The 18,166-nt window shown below is 45.5% G+C and overlaps 1 protein-coding gene across 1 annotated transcript in view; it reads left to right on the top strand.

The window, feature by feature from the left end:
* Positions 1 to 9,470: 9,470 nt before the first annotated feature.
* Positions 9,471 to 18,166, top strand: part of LOC137417179 (uncharacterized) — an 80,717-nt gene continuing 72,021 nt past the window's right edge. Inside the window, exons 1-3 of the mRNA XM_078777398.1 lie at positions 9,471 to 9,474; positions 9,561 to 9,731; positions 9,955 to 10,371. Of these exons, the coding sequence (XP_078633524.1) occupies positions 9,471 to 9,474; positions 9,561 to 9,731; positions 9,955 to 10,371 (592 nt within the window). The remainder of the gene's footprint in view (positions 9,475 to 9,560; positions 9,732 to 9,954; positions 10,372 to 18,166) is intronic.

Genomic DNA, 18,166 nt, shown 5'->3' on the forward strand with positions numbered 1-18,166 from the left:
GGTTATATTAGGGCGGAAGGTTAGATTACAGGAATGAGAGGGACAGCATAGAAAGACAGGCACTTAGACACACTTATCTTATTCCCTGACAGACGACAGATAAACAGGACAAAACTGACTCACACGGGGATTGATGGCAAGGAAAGGCAGAATCGATGGCTCCAGGTGCACCTGGGCTCAGGGCAGGATCGACCCGGTCCGGTCTAGAGATGCGGGGAGGTCGCAGCGCTCGGATGTGGTGATTGTCTTCTCAAGCTGGGGGCGCATCTGACGTCACATCCGGTAAGTCGCCGCGTATATCCGGCGGGGAGTGACACGCCCTCGGCTCGTTAGCTCCGCCCCAGATGGAATCGGCCCGTTGCTTCTCATTGGGTGCGTGCGGGGGGGTTACCGGCTCCGCCCTTGACGAGGGGCCGACAGGCAGCCCCTTCTTGGTAACCCCGTCGGCGCACATGGGTAATGGCGGCTAACCGAGCCGGAGTGAGGACGCACACTCCCCGCACGCCGCGCCGCGCCCCTCTGTTGTTGTAGTTGTTGTTGTAGTTGTTGTTGTTGTTGTTGTTTGGGGAAGAAGATGGGAGGAGGTATGGGAAGGTCCTAAACTCACTACTGGTGCCATATAATCACATTCTGGTGCAACGAAGAGTCAGAATTAATGGAAACGAGTCCTTAACTGACATAGACTAAGAATAACTAGCAAGATGTCCGAAAGTTGTCTACGTGAGATGCGGTGGACCTGGGCACGACATTTAATGGGGGAAAAAGGGGAAGGTCGGTTCTACAGAGTGTCATTTACAGGCAATGGGACTAGGGAATGGGGGATTGGGGATAGTTGGGGAGTATTGGGGAAATAGGGGAATATTTACAAGCGGATATGGAGGCCAAATGCCATATTCGCAACAATATATATATATATACAAAGATTTGCAGTTGGGAGTAAATCCAAATGACTCCATGGTAAGATCTCCAACCTTTAATTGAACAAACAATGACTCAACGTTTCGATTAACAACATGTGAAGCCACACGCCTCCGTTAATCCTCCTCAAGAGTGATAAAATCATCTCAACATCCCCTTATATGCAAAGTGGGCAGGGTATATGCAAAATGGGGTGGGCAAAGCTGGATAGCCAATGAAACCGTATCACACCGCTCTCATGAACGGAGACGTTACTAACCAAATTCAAAAATCAACCGCATATTAACGGCTTAAAATAATCCTGTAAGCAATACTGGATTATAACTCAAGTGTTTAGAAAATCAGGAACAATCATTACATTTAATTAAAAGTTAAACTTGTAAACAATTAAATTGTAAATTAAATTAAAACTGTAAATATATTAAAGCAAAAATTTTTAAGATAAAATAAATAAAATTGCCATAATATCAAGATCATCACATGTGGCCCTATGCGGTAAAGGGCAAATGCGGGAGGGAGGGAGGTTATAGGGGGTGGGATAAAATGGGGGGGGGACCAGAGGGGGGTGGAAGCAGAGGGGGGGGTTGGCAGAGGGGTGGTTGTTGTGGTATGCAATAAATAAAGGGAGCGGGAGGTAAGAGGGGGAGAGAGGAAAACATACAAGCACAACAACAGTAGAGAACAGGGACGTCGGTAGATCTGTGGAAGAGAGAGGACTGGTGGGGGAGAGGACGAGGGGGGAGTGAAGGGGTACATGATATAAATAAAATGAACACCACCTGGAATTTCAGGAGAGAAGTTGGAGATTGAAAAAGATAGAATTGGGGTGTTTTAACGGGGGTAGAAAAGATCAAGGTTTTGGATGGGGGAAGATAAGAGATGGTGGTGAACAGCTGTTTTAAAGACCTGGAGGGAGGAGAGGGACTGAAGCGAGTGAGGGAGTTTGTTCCAGAGGCGGGAGAAAAGAGGAATGAAGGAGTGAAGGTGAGCAGAGAGTCTTGATTTTGGCAGTTTAACCATAAGAGGGTTGCAGGCAGATCTTATGCGACCTGTAGGAATATTTGGGGGACAGAGCCCAGAGAGAGCTGGGGGGGCAAGGCCGGAGAGGAGTCGGTAGAAGACGGAAAGACCACCAACCTGCCTGCGGTGAGTGAGTGAAAGGTCCTTGGAGTTCGCTTCATCGCGGGAGATTCCAATGATTCTGAATGCTTTGGTTTCAACAGCGTGAAGACGAGCTAGGTGTGAGGCAGGAGCACCAGCCCAGAGGGGAGAGCAGTATTCCATTGAGCTGCGGATGAAAGCCTTGTATGTGGTGAGGAGCTCAGGTGTGCCAAGGAAGGACTTCGCACGACGGAGGATGCCCAGTCGGCGACTGGCTTTGGAGGCCAGATTTGAAATGTGGTTTTCCCAGGAAAGATCATGGCAGATAGTGAGACCCAAAAGCTTGAGTGACAGAACTTCTTGGAGAGGATTATTCAGAAAGTGGATGGAAGGGTTGTCCAGTCAGTCTTTTCAGAGAGACATCGTAAGAGTGTGAGATTTGTCAGGATTGAAAGACATGTTCCACTTGTTTGCCCAGTCTGTGATTTTGTCCAGGTCTGCAGAGAGTGAGGAGGCTGCAGACTGCCGATCTGAGGGATGAGGAATGGAGCGACAGAGAGTAGAGTCATCAGCAAAGAGATAGAGAGGATTTTCAAGAGAGTCAGAGAGATCATTGATGAAGACCAGAAAAAGCACAGGGTCCAGAACACTGCCTTGGGGAACTCCAGCCAGAACAGGCAGGGGAGATGAGAGAACCCCATTCAGGGCCACACGTTGAACACATTGGTTGAACAGCTCGTCTGACTCCACCCCAAATGAAGCAGCACTGATCGGCAGGCCTCAGGTTTAACCATCTCTGTTTGGAACAGAACATTCTTCCGAAGCCTCTACGTTTCAGACCTCCCATGCCGGGTTTGAAAGCTAAGCAGATTATGCAGGCAACAGGACGGAGGTTTCTTCGTTTGCGCATTTCAAACTGCCACCATCGCCTCGCTAAACGGTATGACCATGTGCAACAGTTGGCTCGTACTATTACGCCAAGACTACCTGGCGAGTTATGGGATCGAGTACAACGGAGAGCTCACACTTTCGCGGAGCACACTCGGACATCGGTGGGGAAACGACATCAACGAAAGTTCACAGCATTGGTTGATGAAACCACTACACCGCATGACTCCCGTCGTTGACGTGAACATTCTCCGGAACCGGTGGGTGGTTAACCGGTCGAGTACGCAGCTCTCGGAGGCACAAACCAGCTTATTGCAGAAGGGCCTTAATTTTGCCATCACTCCCGATTTGTTCCGAAAGACACCATTGTATCACGGGTGGAATCTGCGATGATGAATCTTGATAACACCACCAAGAACGAAATCAGATCACGTGTGGCTGCTGTTTTACTTCGCCCTCCGCAATTTTCACGCAACAATTTCAATTTGGACCCGAAAGAACAACAAGCTTTACGAGAGTTACGCAACATGGATGACGTGGTGTTCTTACCAGCGGACAAAGGACGGGCAACGGTGCTCATGGATCGTCTTGCATACACGGACAAAATGCAGGATATGTTGGCGGACTAAAGTACTTATGAACGGTTAACCGCAGATCCAACTAAGAAGGAGGAACGCAGGTTAAACTCAATGCTTGCCAGATTAAAAGCGACTGGTAGACTATCAGCTGCGGCGTACAAACGTCTGTACAGCAGTAAGGGAGTGGCTCCCAGGGCCTACGGGCTACCGAAAGTGCACAAAGAGGGATTTCCGCTACGGTTAATCGTTTCCTGTATTAATGATCCATCGTATGCTCTATCCAAGTTTTTGGCAAACATTTTGAAGCATTTGGTGGGGACAACAGAGCAAACCGTGCACAATAGCACAGCATTTGCTGAAAGAGTGAAGCAGCTCACCATCGAAGCACACGAGACCATGGTTTCGTTTGATGCTGTGTCTTTATTTACCAACGTGCCCAAAGCCCTGGCGATTGAGGTGGCAAACCGGCGTTTGATGGAAGATGATCGATGGAAAGAGACTGCGGGAGCTTTAAGCCCGATGGACGTCTGTGACATGCTTTCTACCTGCCTCTCTTCCACCTACTTTGTATTTAATGAGGTATATTACAAGCAGGTTTATGGCACCACGATGGGTTCCCCGGTATCGGCTGTGATTGCCAACATGGTGATGGAGGATTTGGAGGAACGCACCATTCCAGCCCTGTTAGTGCGACCACGTGTTTGGTTCCGGTACGTGGATGACACATTTGTCATCTGTCACTCTGATGAGGTGGGCATCATACATGACCATAAATAAAACTTTTCCCTCCATTAATTTCACCATTGAAGAGGAGAAAAATGGAGCCCTTCCCTTCCTGGATACACTCGTAGCAAGGGATCCCAAAGGAGACTTAAAGGTAACGGTGTACAGAAAACCAACACACACTGATCGCTACCTTGATTTCAATTCTTGCCATCCAATGGAACACAAAAGATCGGTGGTGCACACCCTCTCAAAAAGAGCACGTGATTTACCATCTACCTTTGAAGACAAGATGAGTGAGGTGGACCATCTTCAAAATGTGTTAAGGGCAAATGGCTATCCTGACAGCTTGCTACCCAACAGGAAAACGATAAGGGCTTCCCCACACAACAGGCTGAGACCGAGAGAACAACCAAAGGGTTGGTGTGTTCTCCCTTTTGTACCGGGGGTTTCACAGAGGGTCGGCAGAATTTTGAAATCGGCAGGAGTGAGGGTGGGTTTCACACCGGTTTTCACCCTTCGCCAAGCCCTTATGAGGGTCAAGGACAAGCTTCCGAGGAAGGACAGGTCAGGGGTGGTATACGTGGTGCCCTGTGGTTGTGGAGCTGAGTATGTGGGTGAAACCGGGAGGACCTTAGGTCAACGTATTGCTGAACACCAAAAAGCATTTGAATGTAATTATCCCAGCAGATCTGCTATTGCCAAACACGGCCTTAAGGAAGGCCACACACCTTTATGGGATAGGGTTAATATTTTGGGTGCCACACCAAACAGAAACAGAAGACGTGTTTTGGAGGCTTGGCACACAGAAGAAACTGTTACCTCGATCACACAAGAGGTAGTTGACTTACCGGTAGCGTTTGACCCACTCTTGTGTAAACGAAGCAGGCATTCCGTACTTTGAACAACGAGTCCACATAATATATCACACAAGGTTTTTATTCGGACAATTTACCCCCTCCCCCTCCCCCCTTCCCCCCCTCCCTCCAAACCACCCCTCTCCCAAACCCCCCCCCCCCCCGCCCCCCCCCCCCTCTGCGCTTCCACCCTCCTCTGGTCCCCCCCCCCCCCATTCCCCCAACAGAGAACTGAAGCTTAAACTGCAACAAGCACAATTCAATGAAGAATTTCTTGTCACTGGCAATTCGAAGTTCAAAACAAATTTTTGTCACAGGGTTCCCAAATTTTGGAGTATTTTCGTGGGCTCTTGCTCTTTGTACACCTGTGCTACCCACGTCCAAAGTCTTGTCACAACCATGCATTTTTCTCATGATATTGATGAAACTTAGACGTGGTCTACTCAATCAAGATTTGGCTTTTAGGTTTAATGTATCTACTTCGTTGGTGTCCAAATTGATTAATGATGGGTTGCCAGAAATAGCCCAAAAGTTATGCTTCCTAGTCAGATGGCCTGAAAAGGATGATGTTATTCGGACACTCCCCTCTGTATTTAAACCATCATATTCGAAATGTAGAGTGATAATCGATTGTACCGAGATCTTTTGTGAGAGGGCTCGTAATCTGACAATGCGGGCACATACTTGGCCAAACTACAAGAATCACAATACTCTGAAAATATTAGTTGCCATAAATCCAGCTGGGGGTGTATCATTTACATCGAAAGCATTTGGCTTTCTGTCACTCAAGTTCTGTCAGTTCACTCACTGTCAGTTCACTGTCAAGTTCACTCAAGTTCTGTCACTCAAGCTTTTGGGTCTCACTATCTGCCATGATCTTTCCTGGGAAAACCACATTTCAAATCTGGCCTCCAAAGCCAGTCACCGACTGGGCATCCTCCGTCGTGCGAAGTCCTTCCTTGGCACACCTGAGCTCCTCACCACATACAAGGCTTTCATCCGCAGCTCAATGGAATACTGCTCTCCCCTCTGGGCTGGTGCTCCTGCCTCACACCTAGCTCGTCTTCACGCTGTTGAAACCAAAGCGTTCAGAATCATTGGAATCTCCCGCGATGAAGCTATCTCCGAGGGCCTTTCACTTACTCACCGCAGGCAGGTTGGTGGTCTTTCCGTCTTCTACCGACTCCTCTCTGGCCTTGCCCCCCCAGCTCTCTCTGGGCTCTGTCCCCCAAATATTCCTACAGGTCGCACAAGATCTGCCTGCAACCCTCTTATGGTCAAACTGCCAAAATCAAGACTCTCTGCTCACCTTCACTCCTTCATTCCTCTTTTCTCCCGCCTCTGGAACAAACTCCCTCACTCTCTTCAATCCCACTCCACCCTCCAGGTCTTTAAAACAGCTGTTCACCACCATCTCTTATCTTCCCCCATCCAAAACCTTGATCTTTTCTACCCCTGCTAATTTCACCCCAATTCCACAAGTGTTTGTGTGCTTCCCCCTCTCTTGGCTTCCGCTCCCTCTTTTTATATATTTTGTTTGTCTGGGTGATTTGTTTGTGAAGTAAATGTCAGCTCTTTCACGAGCCTCAATTCAGTATACAAAAAAAAAAAAAAAAATTTGGAGGGAGGGTGTCAGACAAAATGATAACTCAAATGTCAGGGTTTTTGGATCTAATTGAATATGACGACCAAGTCTTAGCTGACAGAGGTTTTCTTATCGAAGAAAAACTGGCAATAACAGGTGCTCGTCTAGCCATTCCAAGTTTTACCAGGGCCAAAAAGGAGCTCACAATGAAGGTGTTGGAAATGTCTCGCAGGTTGGCTAGAGTGAGGACACACATCGAACGCGTGATGGAGAGGTTGAAAATTTTAAAACTAATTGCAAATATTGTACCCCTGTCTCTTGTGCCACATATTGATGACATGGTTATGATACTGATAGCAGCAGCGATAACCAATTTGCACCCCAGATTAGTCAGATATCACACTGTTATTTGTTGACTGGTCACAAAACAAGATTATTCAGCCTCTTCTCATGTTTGTACAAAATTGTATTCATCTATGAATGGTATGTTTTTAATTTCAGTGACAGACTGTTTGCTTTGTTGCATGACCTTGTATTCACTTGTGTATCAGTGAACGTTTTTGGTATTTTTTCAAAATAAAAAATTATATTATTGAACAAAATATGTTGCTTTGTTATTGCACGGAAGCTCATATGACAAACTTGAGATGGACAAACGGAACTTTAATAAATACAAAACTGGTAAACATGTACGTGCACAATAATCAAATGCACTGTAGCGGTTCCTCTGTGCTTTGAATTGCGTCGTTCTAATGTTCCTTCTCTTCCAAGCTCCGTGTTAGGCATTGAGGAAGCAGTTCACACAACAAGTACAAAAAGTTTTAATTAAAACAAAACCCGCGTCGATGTTACACAATGCCTAGATGCAGCTGTGCCTATAACGTCGATGTTATAGGCACAGGACATTCCTATTGATTCGATTACTTGATGTTATTTTTGTGTAAAGTGAAAATATATCTCGGCAATTTCCCGTGTGTGGCGACGAATTTTTAATATATCTCGGCATTTTCCCGTCTGTTATTTCAGGCGGTGTATGACTGACCATGCCGCGATTTAAAAAATATATATCTCGGCAATTTCCCGTGTGTGGCGACACGTGAACGAAGCTATGCTCCTCTCTCCACATTATTGTGACGACGTATAAATTAAATATTTCATCGTGACGATTGTCATCAAATGGACGAATTTTTAATATATCTCGGCATTTTCCCGTCTGTTATTTCGGGCGGTGTATGACTGACCATGCCGCGATTTAAACAAAATATATATATATCTCGGCATTTTCCCATCTGTTATTTCGGGTGGTGTATGACTGACCATGCCGCGATTTTAAAAAAATATATCTCAATGGACTTGAAGTTACAGGCCTTTGAGAATTCATTTCGTTCTATAAAGGGCAACTTTCATCGGATTTTCTTCCCGTTTTTTTTCAACCGAGTCTAAAACTATGTTAGCGACTGTGAAAAATGAAATGATATATCGAATTTGATTTGAAATAAAACTGTGTGAGAGAGGAAGACACCACGGGCCTACAAAACAGGCCTCAAAGCTATGCGAGTTAATAAAATGGTGGATATTTGTTTATATGAAGCCTCTCCCACAATGGGTGGAGCTATGGTTCCCAGAATGAGTGGAGCTTTGAGGTTTTGTCTTCTCTGCAAGAACAAGAAGAACAAGAAGAAGAAGAAGAAGCACAAGAAGAACAAGAACAACAGCAGAGGGCACTCTATGACCAGCGTCTTGCGACGCGGCTAAAAAGAATGATTGGCATTTTTCCACAACAGAATTCACATACAGTGCATTGAAAGGAATATTTTGCACAACATGTAATGACTTGCTTGTGAAAACGCACAAATCTGCAACTTGCAATTTGATTGACTAACATCTGGAGTTGCACCTGTGTGTAATGAGGATGGGACTCTTTGAGAGTGCCATCAACATCCAGACAGAACTGTTGATCATTTCTTGCGGCCTCAAGCGTAGTGACATCTCTGTGTTTGTAAGGGCATTTTATTTCAAGCACCCTTGGTTGGCAGCAATCACACGTCACAATCCCATGCGCAGACGCTCCAATATATGGCCGGTCCTTATCCAGAAGCAGCCCAGAGAGTCGGCAACGAATGTTCTTGTGCTGAGCCCCTGACTTTGTGCAGACATAAGCGTCCCTCGCTTTTGACTCGTTGGCTAATCCCCATTTTATAGCAGGCACTTTCTCTAGATTTCTCGAATCATAGCCCATGATTCTTTTCACAAGCAGACCAGGTGCAGTCGTTGACTTCCTTGTGAAAACTTCATGCGCAATACTCGCAGTAATGCGACCCCTCCGATGCTCCGACCAGAGAGGACACACAGCCTGACCCCTGGTAACTTTCTCCAGTTGTGCAATCTGGTCACAGGTTATTGAGGTCAACCTGCAAAATTGCTGGTCACACTCTGCCTGGAGATCAGACTGTGACCAAGAGGAATACTCCTCCCTGTACAGTGAGGTTAGGGGCTCAGGTAGATACATCTCGTCTTCCTCTTCAGTAGCGGAGTCTGTCTCTTCGGCGTCCAGTTTTGGAATGAGGCTAAAAAATGCTGCATTTGGACAGACAGCTTTAAGATCTTTTAGCATATCCAAATCAGGGAGTGTTTGTCTGGCATACAACAGTTTTGACTTCTTTCTGGCGGTTACGTTTGAGCAAATCCTTGCAGTCGACCACAGACTTGGGGTTCAGGACCACAGACAACCGCAGCGGTCGGTTTGAATGAAGAAGAGGAATCACATTACACGTCGGTAAATGCATAGATATATCGGATATAGATATATGTAATATATCTATGGGTAAATGACATTCGTTTTGAGGAATCGTGGGGGAGTAAAGATGGCGGACAAATGGCTTCAAAAAATGAGCTTCCCTTCCTATCCAGTTAGTATAGAGATCAGTGGTCCAGGTTTATTATATACGTCCGTGAGCTGTTCTGGTGAGCCGCGTGCTGGTTTGTCTCCGTCTATTTATTACGTACTTCTGATGGTGGAGGATGGGCTGGGACGAAGAAGATGCGTGCAGTGCCACGTGACATCATTCCCGACATATTTTGGTTGTTCGTTCCCGACATATTTGTTTGTTCATTCCCGACATATTTTCGTGATTCATTCCGGCCATATTTTTGTTCTTTTTTTCGACATATTTTGGTGATTCCTTCCGACCATATTTTTACTTTTTTTTTTAAACAAAACCCGGAATGTTTTTAATGAAATGTTCTATCTGTATCTATCTTCGAAATTTTGAATAAACTCTTGAATAATCGTTTGGGCGCGCAGTCCTACATGGTGTTGTTCGACTGCACTGTACTGCACTGTACTGCACTGCACTGTACTGCACTGCGAGTGTGAGGTACCTTAAGGTACTGTACTGTGAGGGTGAGGTACTGTACTGCACTGCGAGGCTGTACTGTACAGTGTACTCCACTGCGAGGTACTGTACTGCACTGCGAGGCACTGTACTGTACTGTGGGGTATTGTACCGTACCGTATTGTACTCTACCGTACTGCACTGTCTGTACTATACTCATACCGTACTGTACGTCATGAAGCGAGATCTCTCCGGTGAGGAACACAGCGCGAACCCCCCGGGATCCCCGATCTGCCCCGATGGAGGAAACGTGCTCAGTCCGGGAGCTTGTGATGGGGTCCACGGGTCGAGGGTCGGTCCATCCGAGGACATGGAGTTGGGACCCGGTACGTGACCTTCCTATTTATCCTCAAGTTCTGTTTACTTTGCTCTTCTGGATCTCGTACGGTAATGAGATCCGTGCTGTGCAATATTTTAGTGAAACGAACTTTGTCTCTGTTTCTGGCCTATTGCACGCAACGTTATTTATTTATTTATTTATTTTGTATACAGAATCGAGGCTCATGTAAGAGCTACACATGAAACATGAAAACATGCACAGACACATAAAACATACAATAAAGGGAGCAGGAGGCAAGAGGGGGAGATAGAGGGAAGCACACAAGCACAACAACAGTAGAAAACAGGGACGTCGGTAGATCTGTGGAAGGGGGGGGGGAGGGCTGGGGAAGGGAAGGAGAGAGGGGGGGGGGTACATTTGCTTTATACCATGCTTATTTATACATGGTATAAAGCAAATTAACACCACTAGGAATTTCAGGAAATAAGTTGTGGATTGAAAGAGGCGGATTTGCGGTGTTTTAACAGGGGCAGAAAAGATCAAGGTTTTGGATGGGGAGAGATAAGGGATGGTTTGAAGACCTGGAAGGAGGAGTGGGATTGAAGAGAGTGTGGGAGGTGGGAGAAAAGAGGAATGAAAGAGTGAAGGTGAGCAGCGAGTCTTGATTTTGGCAGTTTCACCAGAAGAATGATCATCAAGTGATTGGGAAGACCTGCAGAATTTTTTACTGCTGATTATGATGCCATAGGTCACGTGGTATGGGCGCCATCTTGGGAAAAACCTTCACATTTGCCCCTCTATCTCCAAAATGGCTAATCGAGATAGCCGAAAGTGCGAACGTTACGAGGTTAGAATTCGACAAATAGAACCCTTGATCCCACGAATATGGCATTTTTTTGTGCATGCACTGACGAAAAATAAATTCAGAAATCAATTTTTTTTTGGCGTGATAGACACGTGGTTCGGCCGCCATATTATTTTTTTCCATGGAAAACACTAAAAACCATTTTTCTCCAAAATGGCTGAACAGATTGAAGCCAAACTTTACAAGCAGCACCACATACACAAACAAAAAGTTCAGGGGTGCTGCTGTTGTAGGTCACATGGTTTGGGAGCTATAATTTTTTGAAGCAAATATCTTTAAAACCTATCTCCTCGCTCATTCTAGAACATATGGAGTGAAAACTTCAGAAATAGGTTCCGCATATCTGGGTGCTTTTGGAATTTGCGAGAGGTCACATGATTTGGCAGCGATAAATAATTCAATGGGAATCTTAAAACATTGAACCGCTTCATTGATCGATGTGAAATGATCGACAGAAAAAGTGGATAAAAGTTCAACATTATCGAGGTTGTTCAGTTTGGCAGCCATAAATAATTGAAGGCAAATATTTTAAAAATGTTTTATCTTGAACCACCTGATTGATCATAGTGAAAAGTTCAACTAATGTAGATGTCATCAATTGAAATAAGTGTTTAAAATTTCAACATGATTTGTTGTACGGTCTGGAAGGTAGCCGTTGTTATTGTGTGAAGAAGAAGAAAGAAGAAACTCTACATTTTATCTTCTCCAGCCATGTGACTTTCGGTTTAGCTTTAATTATGATGAAAGTTGGGTTGTATTAAAGCGATGTATCAACGCGAGGTTGTAACAAAGCGTGTCCAATGGAAGCGAGGTTGTATCAAAGCGTGTCCAATGAAAGCAGGGTTGTATCAAAGCGTGTCCAATGAAAGCGAGGTTATATCAAAGTGTGTCCGATGAAAGCGAGGTTGTATCAAAGCGAGGTTGTATCAAAGCGGGGTTGTATCAAAGCGTATCTGATGAAAGCGAGGTTGTATCAAAGCAATGTTGTATCAACGCGAGGTTGTATCAAAGCGTGTCCAATGAAAGCGAGGTTGTATCAAAGCGGGCTTGTATCAAAGCGGGGTTGTATGAATGTGAGGTGTAACAAAGTGGGGTTGTATCATAGTGTGTCCAATGAAAGCGGGGTTATTTCAAAGCTTGCCCGATGAAAGCAGGGTTGTATAAAAGCGTGTCCGATGAAAGCAGGGTTGTGTCAAAGCGTGGCTGATGAAAGCGGGGTTGTATCAAAGCGTGTCCGATGAAAGCAGGGTTTTATCAAAGCGGGGTGTAACAAAGCGGGGTTGTATTAAAGCGTGTCCAATGAAAGCGAGGTTGTATCAAAGCGGGGTTTTATCAAAGCGTGTCCAATGAAAGCGAGGTTGTATCAAAGCGAGGTTGTATAAAAGCGGGTTTGTATCAAAGCGTGTCCGATGAAAGCGAGGTTGTATTAAAGTGAGGTTGTATCAAAGCGAGGTTGTATCAAAGCGAGGTTGTATCAAAGCGTGTCCGATGGAAGCGAGATTGTATCAAAGCGGGGCTGTATCAAAGTCTGTCCGATGAAAGTGAGGTTGTATCCAAGTGGTGTTGTATCAAAGCGGGGTTGAATCAAAGCGTGTCTGATGACAGCGGGTTTGTATCAAAGCGTGTCCGATGAAAGTGGGGTTTTATCAAAGCGTGTCCAATGAAAGCGGGGTTGTATCAAAGCGTGTCGGATGAAACGGGGGTTCTATCAAAGCGTTTTCGATGAAAGTGGGGTTGTATCAGATGAAAGTGGGGTTGTATCAGATGAAAGTGGGGTTGTATCAGATGAAAGTGGGGTTGTATCAGATGAAAGCGGGATTGTATCAAAGCGGGGTTGGTTCAAAGTGGGGTTGGTTCAAAGCGGGGTTGGTTCAAAGCGGGGTTGGTTCAAAGCGGGGTTGGTTCAAAGCGGGGTTGGTTCAAAGCGGGGTTGTATCAAAGCGGGGTTGTATCAAAGCGTGTCCGATGAAAGCGGGGTTGCATCAAAGCGTGTTCGATGAAAGTGGGGTTGTATCAGATGAAAGTGTGGTTGTATCAGATGAAAGTGGGGTTGTATCAGATGAAAGTGGGGTTGTATCAGATGAAAGTGGGGTTGTATCAGATGAAAGTGGGGTTGTATCAGATGAAAGTGTGTTTGTATCAGAAGAAAGCGGGGTTGGTTCAAAGCGGGGTGGTTCAAAGCGGGGTTGGTTCAAAGCGGGGTTGGTTCAAAGCGGGTTTGGTTCAAAGCGGGGTTGGTTCAAAGTGGGGTTGTATCAAAGCGGGGTTGTATCAAAGCGTGTTCGATGAAAGGGTGGTTGTATCAAAGTGTGTTCGATGAAAGCGGGGTTGGTTCAAAGTGGGGTTGTATCAAAGCGGGGTTGTTTCAAAGTGGGGTTGTACAAAGCTGGTTTGTATCAAAGGGGGGTTGTATCAAAGGGGGGTTGGTTCAAAGCGGGGTTGTATCAAAGGGGCGTTGTATCAAAGTGGGGTTGTATCAAAACGTGTTCGATGAAAGGGTGGTTGTATCAGATGAAAGTGGGGTTTGTTCAAAGCGGGGTTGTATCAAAGCGGGGTTGTATCAAAGTGGGGTTGTACAAAGCTGGAAGGTGGAGGAAACAGGACATCACTGCCAGCAGTTATAAAGTGTCAGTTCTAGTTTAATTTATTATTAATATTATTTCAGTAGTTATTCCCCATTGAGAAATGGGAGTAGTCGAGGAATGAGACATGTGGGACATTCCCCACTGCCAATTTTACCTGTAAGTTCAATGATTACAGGGCATAGTTAATAAGTGTTCAAAATGATTCACATATGAAATATATGTATCTTTGTAAACACCTCAACAACCATCGCCCATCATATAATAAAACACACTGCTCATTTGATCATAAATATGTTTTCTATCCTCCAAAAATATTCACCCTATTAAACGCACATGGTGATGTATTGTCATCTTATCATCTTGGAACATCTGACATCAACACATTAATTCATTAATTAATTGTATAGAATGTCTCTTTGGACATTAAACTCCAAAGAAAGCCCATAGCGACCGTTGTTATTACCTGTTATTACCGAACACCTGTTTGTGTTCTTTTAATGAAAATGTTTTATTCTCTTGTGGCAATCATAACCATCGAACATATAGATAAATATTATGGTGGAATTTGGTTATTGTCCTAAATGTATTTGTTGAGCACAGATGGAATAATAAATCTCTTAACACTTTTGTCTGAGCACCTCCTGAGCCACAAATCATTTTGAGATTTCAGTAAATTATTGTTCCATTGAATAATAACCATCAAAGTTTTGTGTCCATTCAAGGATGTTTGTATTTTTTACATCCTTGAATTAACTTGTATTTTAAAATGTATTTGCTTATTTGTTTTATCCACTTGAGTTTTGGTTATTTCTTCCATAAGCCTTATTTCATATTTTTAACTTATATCATTTATTTATTTTTATTATTTGGCACAAATGTGATTCTTTACTCTTAAAGATCTTAACCCTTACGGTGCCTTCATAAAGTATTCACACCCCTGGACTTTTTTCACATTTTGTTGTTACAGCCTGAATTTAAAATGGATTTAATTGAGATTTCTTTGTCACTGATCTACACGTTATACCCATAATGTCAAAGTGGAATTTATTTTTATTAGAAATTTTTACAACTTAAAAATGAAGAGCTGAAATGTCTCGAGTCAATAGGTATTCAACCCCTTTGCGATGACACTCCATGGCACAGGTGAATCCAATTGCGATGGTGATGACACTGCGATGTCATCCAATTTCCTTTGATCATCCTTGAGATGTCTCTACAACTTCATTGGAGCCCAACTGTGGCCAATTCAATTGATTGGATATGATTTAGAAAGAAACACACCTTTCTATATAAGGCACCACAGTTGACAGTGAATGTCAGAGCACAAACTCTCCCATGAAGTCCAAGGAACTGTCCGTGGAACTCCGAGATATAATTGTGAGAAGAAATAGATCTAGGGAAGGGTATAAAACAATTTCTAGAGTGTTGAAAGTTCCCAAGAGCACAGTGATGGAAATAATATGGAACAAATAATATGGAAATAATATCAAATATAAATGGAAATAATATGGAACTACCTAGGCTCTTCCGAGAGGTGCCCATCCGACCAAACTGAGCAACCGGGCAAGAAAGACTGTTGTGAATTTTGGGATAGGCATATATGGATTTAGGTAGATCTGTGTAGGTATCATGCTTCATCTGTCGTGATAGCTAGAACCATTTCGATGTGCAATAAGTAGCCTAGGATCTGTAGGCGGTTTGTCGGATAAGGTGTCTTTGTCCCCATTACAAGGAATGGGGCCTGATAAATAGTTCTAGGGACTAAGATAACACCCTTGTGTGTCAGACCTGGTGATCATTCCTTTGTCCCTTATGGCAATGCACTCTTATAGACACTTAGATAGGCCCTTAGTGCACCGCAGTAATTAAATCCCCCTCCGCCACAAGCCGATAAAACTGACCGGAAGAGCACCAGCAAGCGGCCGCGCAGTGTTACACCATGGCAGGCAGACATCGTACAGGCAGGCCCACCTTGCGAAGGATTGGTCGAGGGAGGGAGGTGACGTCAGAGGAGAAGCCACACCACGAACTGTGAGCCGACATTTTACCCTTCTCATGCTGGATCCATAGCGAGCGGTCGCATTTTGCCTGTGTCAGCATCGACGTCCCTCTCCTTCCTGTGTCGTTGTTGGATACTCTCTCTCGCTTGGCCCTCACGTATTCCTCTGCCATCGACTCTCCCCGCTTCGTGTCGGATGTTGGCGAGCGACGGTGTGCGGGACGTGATCTATGGTTGCGAACCGAGGAGAGACTGTGTGCGGGGTGTTCGTAAAACGGCAGAGCCCCAAGAACGAAGAGCCACGGTTTCGGTGCCGCATTCGTAAGGAAGGGCATGGTTGGGGATCGGCCTGGCACTCGTTCGCCTCGCGCGGGAGGCCTTCATCGGGGCCAAGCGAGCAAGGTCGAGTCGGGGCCTGGTTTGCGCCAACGACCGAGCGGTTCGTGCCAACCGCAGCTGTGTTCGGACGACGTGCTGAGACCGGACGATTCCTGACGCACAAAGATAAGCCAACACAAACACGCACACAACGGTTTCTTTGCTTAATTCATTCCCCTGTGTTGTATGTGAAGTGAAGTGTGCTGGATCCCGATTTAGGATTTAGTTTTTATCGTCGCGTTTCCCTGCCACGATATTTATTTTGAATAAACCCTTGTATTATTTTCCCTTTCTATTCAAAACCCCGTTTTGGTTTGATTTATTGATTTCAGGTTGAAGACGCCTGCGGCCGTGAAGGTAAGTCGGCATAGTTCATTCCGTCTCGCGTATCAACCACCATTGAATTGGAAATGCCTCATTAAAGCTCGATTGCTATCCGTGGACGCTCAGTTTTCACAGAGCGTCCACACGACAAATGGTGTCAGTAGTGGGATTTGAACCCTATACGACAAGTGGTGTCAGAGAGTAGGGATGTGGGCCCGACGGACAAATTTTTTTGTTCGTGGCGGGAGATCGACACGGGCGTACATTGCGCTCTGCATTCAAACGAAAAATTTTCGTAGTCGAAGGCGATAAAAATTATAATAGTCCATTGGAGTGTACTGAAATTTAAATTTTTGATTGTTCTGAAATAAAATACGCGAGCCATAGACGCGCTTCAGCCAACGGCAATGGCGGACGTCGAGTTGGACGAGCGTGAAGGAACTGCCGTCGGAATTGGAAGTGGGCCGAATACTGGGGTGGACCATAGTAATGGAACTCCCCCCGCCGTAGGGACGGTCCCGAACGATAACCAGACCTTAATGCAATTTATGGAGTTAATGGAAAGCAAAATGGATGCCCAAAGGAATGACATGAAGGCTCAGAGTGAGCGGAGTGAGCAAATGAGAAACGAAATGAGGGAAATGAAAAATGAATTGAAGGGAGAGATGGGGGGATTGAATTTAAAAAATGAATGCTCAGAGTGAGCAGATAGGGGGGTCGAATGAAAAAATGAATGCCCAGAGTGATAAAATTGATGGATTGAAGGGAGGCATGATGCGAATGATTAACAAAATGGATGCTCGGATGAATGAAGAATTGAAGGAAGGACGAAAGAATGGTGCCGATGGGGCTCAGGAGCAGGGAATTGCAACGGGAATGGCAACAAAATTGGAATCACAGTGGGAAGGAAATGGGGAAGGTAGAAATTTAAATGGGGGAAATTTGATTACGGCATGTGTGTAGGTAAATGGGGAGTGCCAAAAGGTAAATGGGGAATGTTTCCCACATGGCGGCCTGGAGGGTTATCGGGGCCGGGTGGATGCCCCAACACACCAACAGGGGGAGCAATTTGAATCCTTGCTGTGCCAGGGCGATGGTTCAAAGCAAGAGGGGTTAACAAAATTTGGGGTCCAAGTAATGGGGCCGGACCGGGTATTTATTGGGGAAGGCCTGTGGGGGCTGCAAATTAATTATTGATGTGAATAATGAGCATGATTTGATTCTGCGGCTGGAGACCTGGGGCAGTCCCATGGAGGTAGAGGTTGACCAGTCCCAAAGGAGTTTGGGGGATGAGGTGAGTCGGTCCGAGGAGGCGGTCGAGGTGACCGAGGGGACCCACACCGTGCACAATGATTGGATACAGGAGGCTCCGAAATTGAATACCCAGCAGGGGGAGTGTGTTGGCTCCGAGCTGGATTTGGACCTTGGAGAGTCGGGAGATAGAGCCTCAGCCGACAAAAGCCAAGAACGAGTCGGATGAACTACGCCCCGCCCCATGGACCTAATAAGAAAAGGCCCCGCCCACAAGAGGTGTAGAATCGGGGAGTGGGGGGAGGGGGTGGCGGAGAGGCAGGCCGGCAAGCCACGCACTGAGGGACGCGATTGGCTCTGGCGGTGTGAGGAAGAAGAGTGTGCTTGCTTTTTGCTTAGACAAGAAGGCTTGGCCATCTTTGGTCTATGTGCTGAAAGA

The sequence above is a fragment of the Myxine glutinosa genome, chromosome 5 (genome assembly GCF_964187855.1).
Source record: "Myxine glutinosa chromosome 5, kmMyxGlut1.1, whole genome shotgun sequence".
Classification (NCBI taxonomy): domain Eukaryota; kingdom Metazoa; phylum Chordata; class Myxini; order Myxiniformes; family Myxinidae; genus Myxine; species Myxine glutinosa.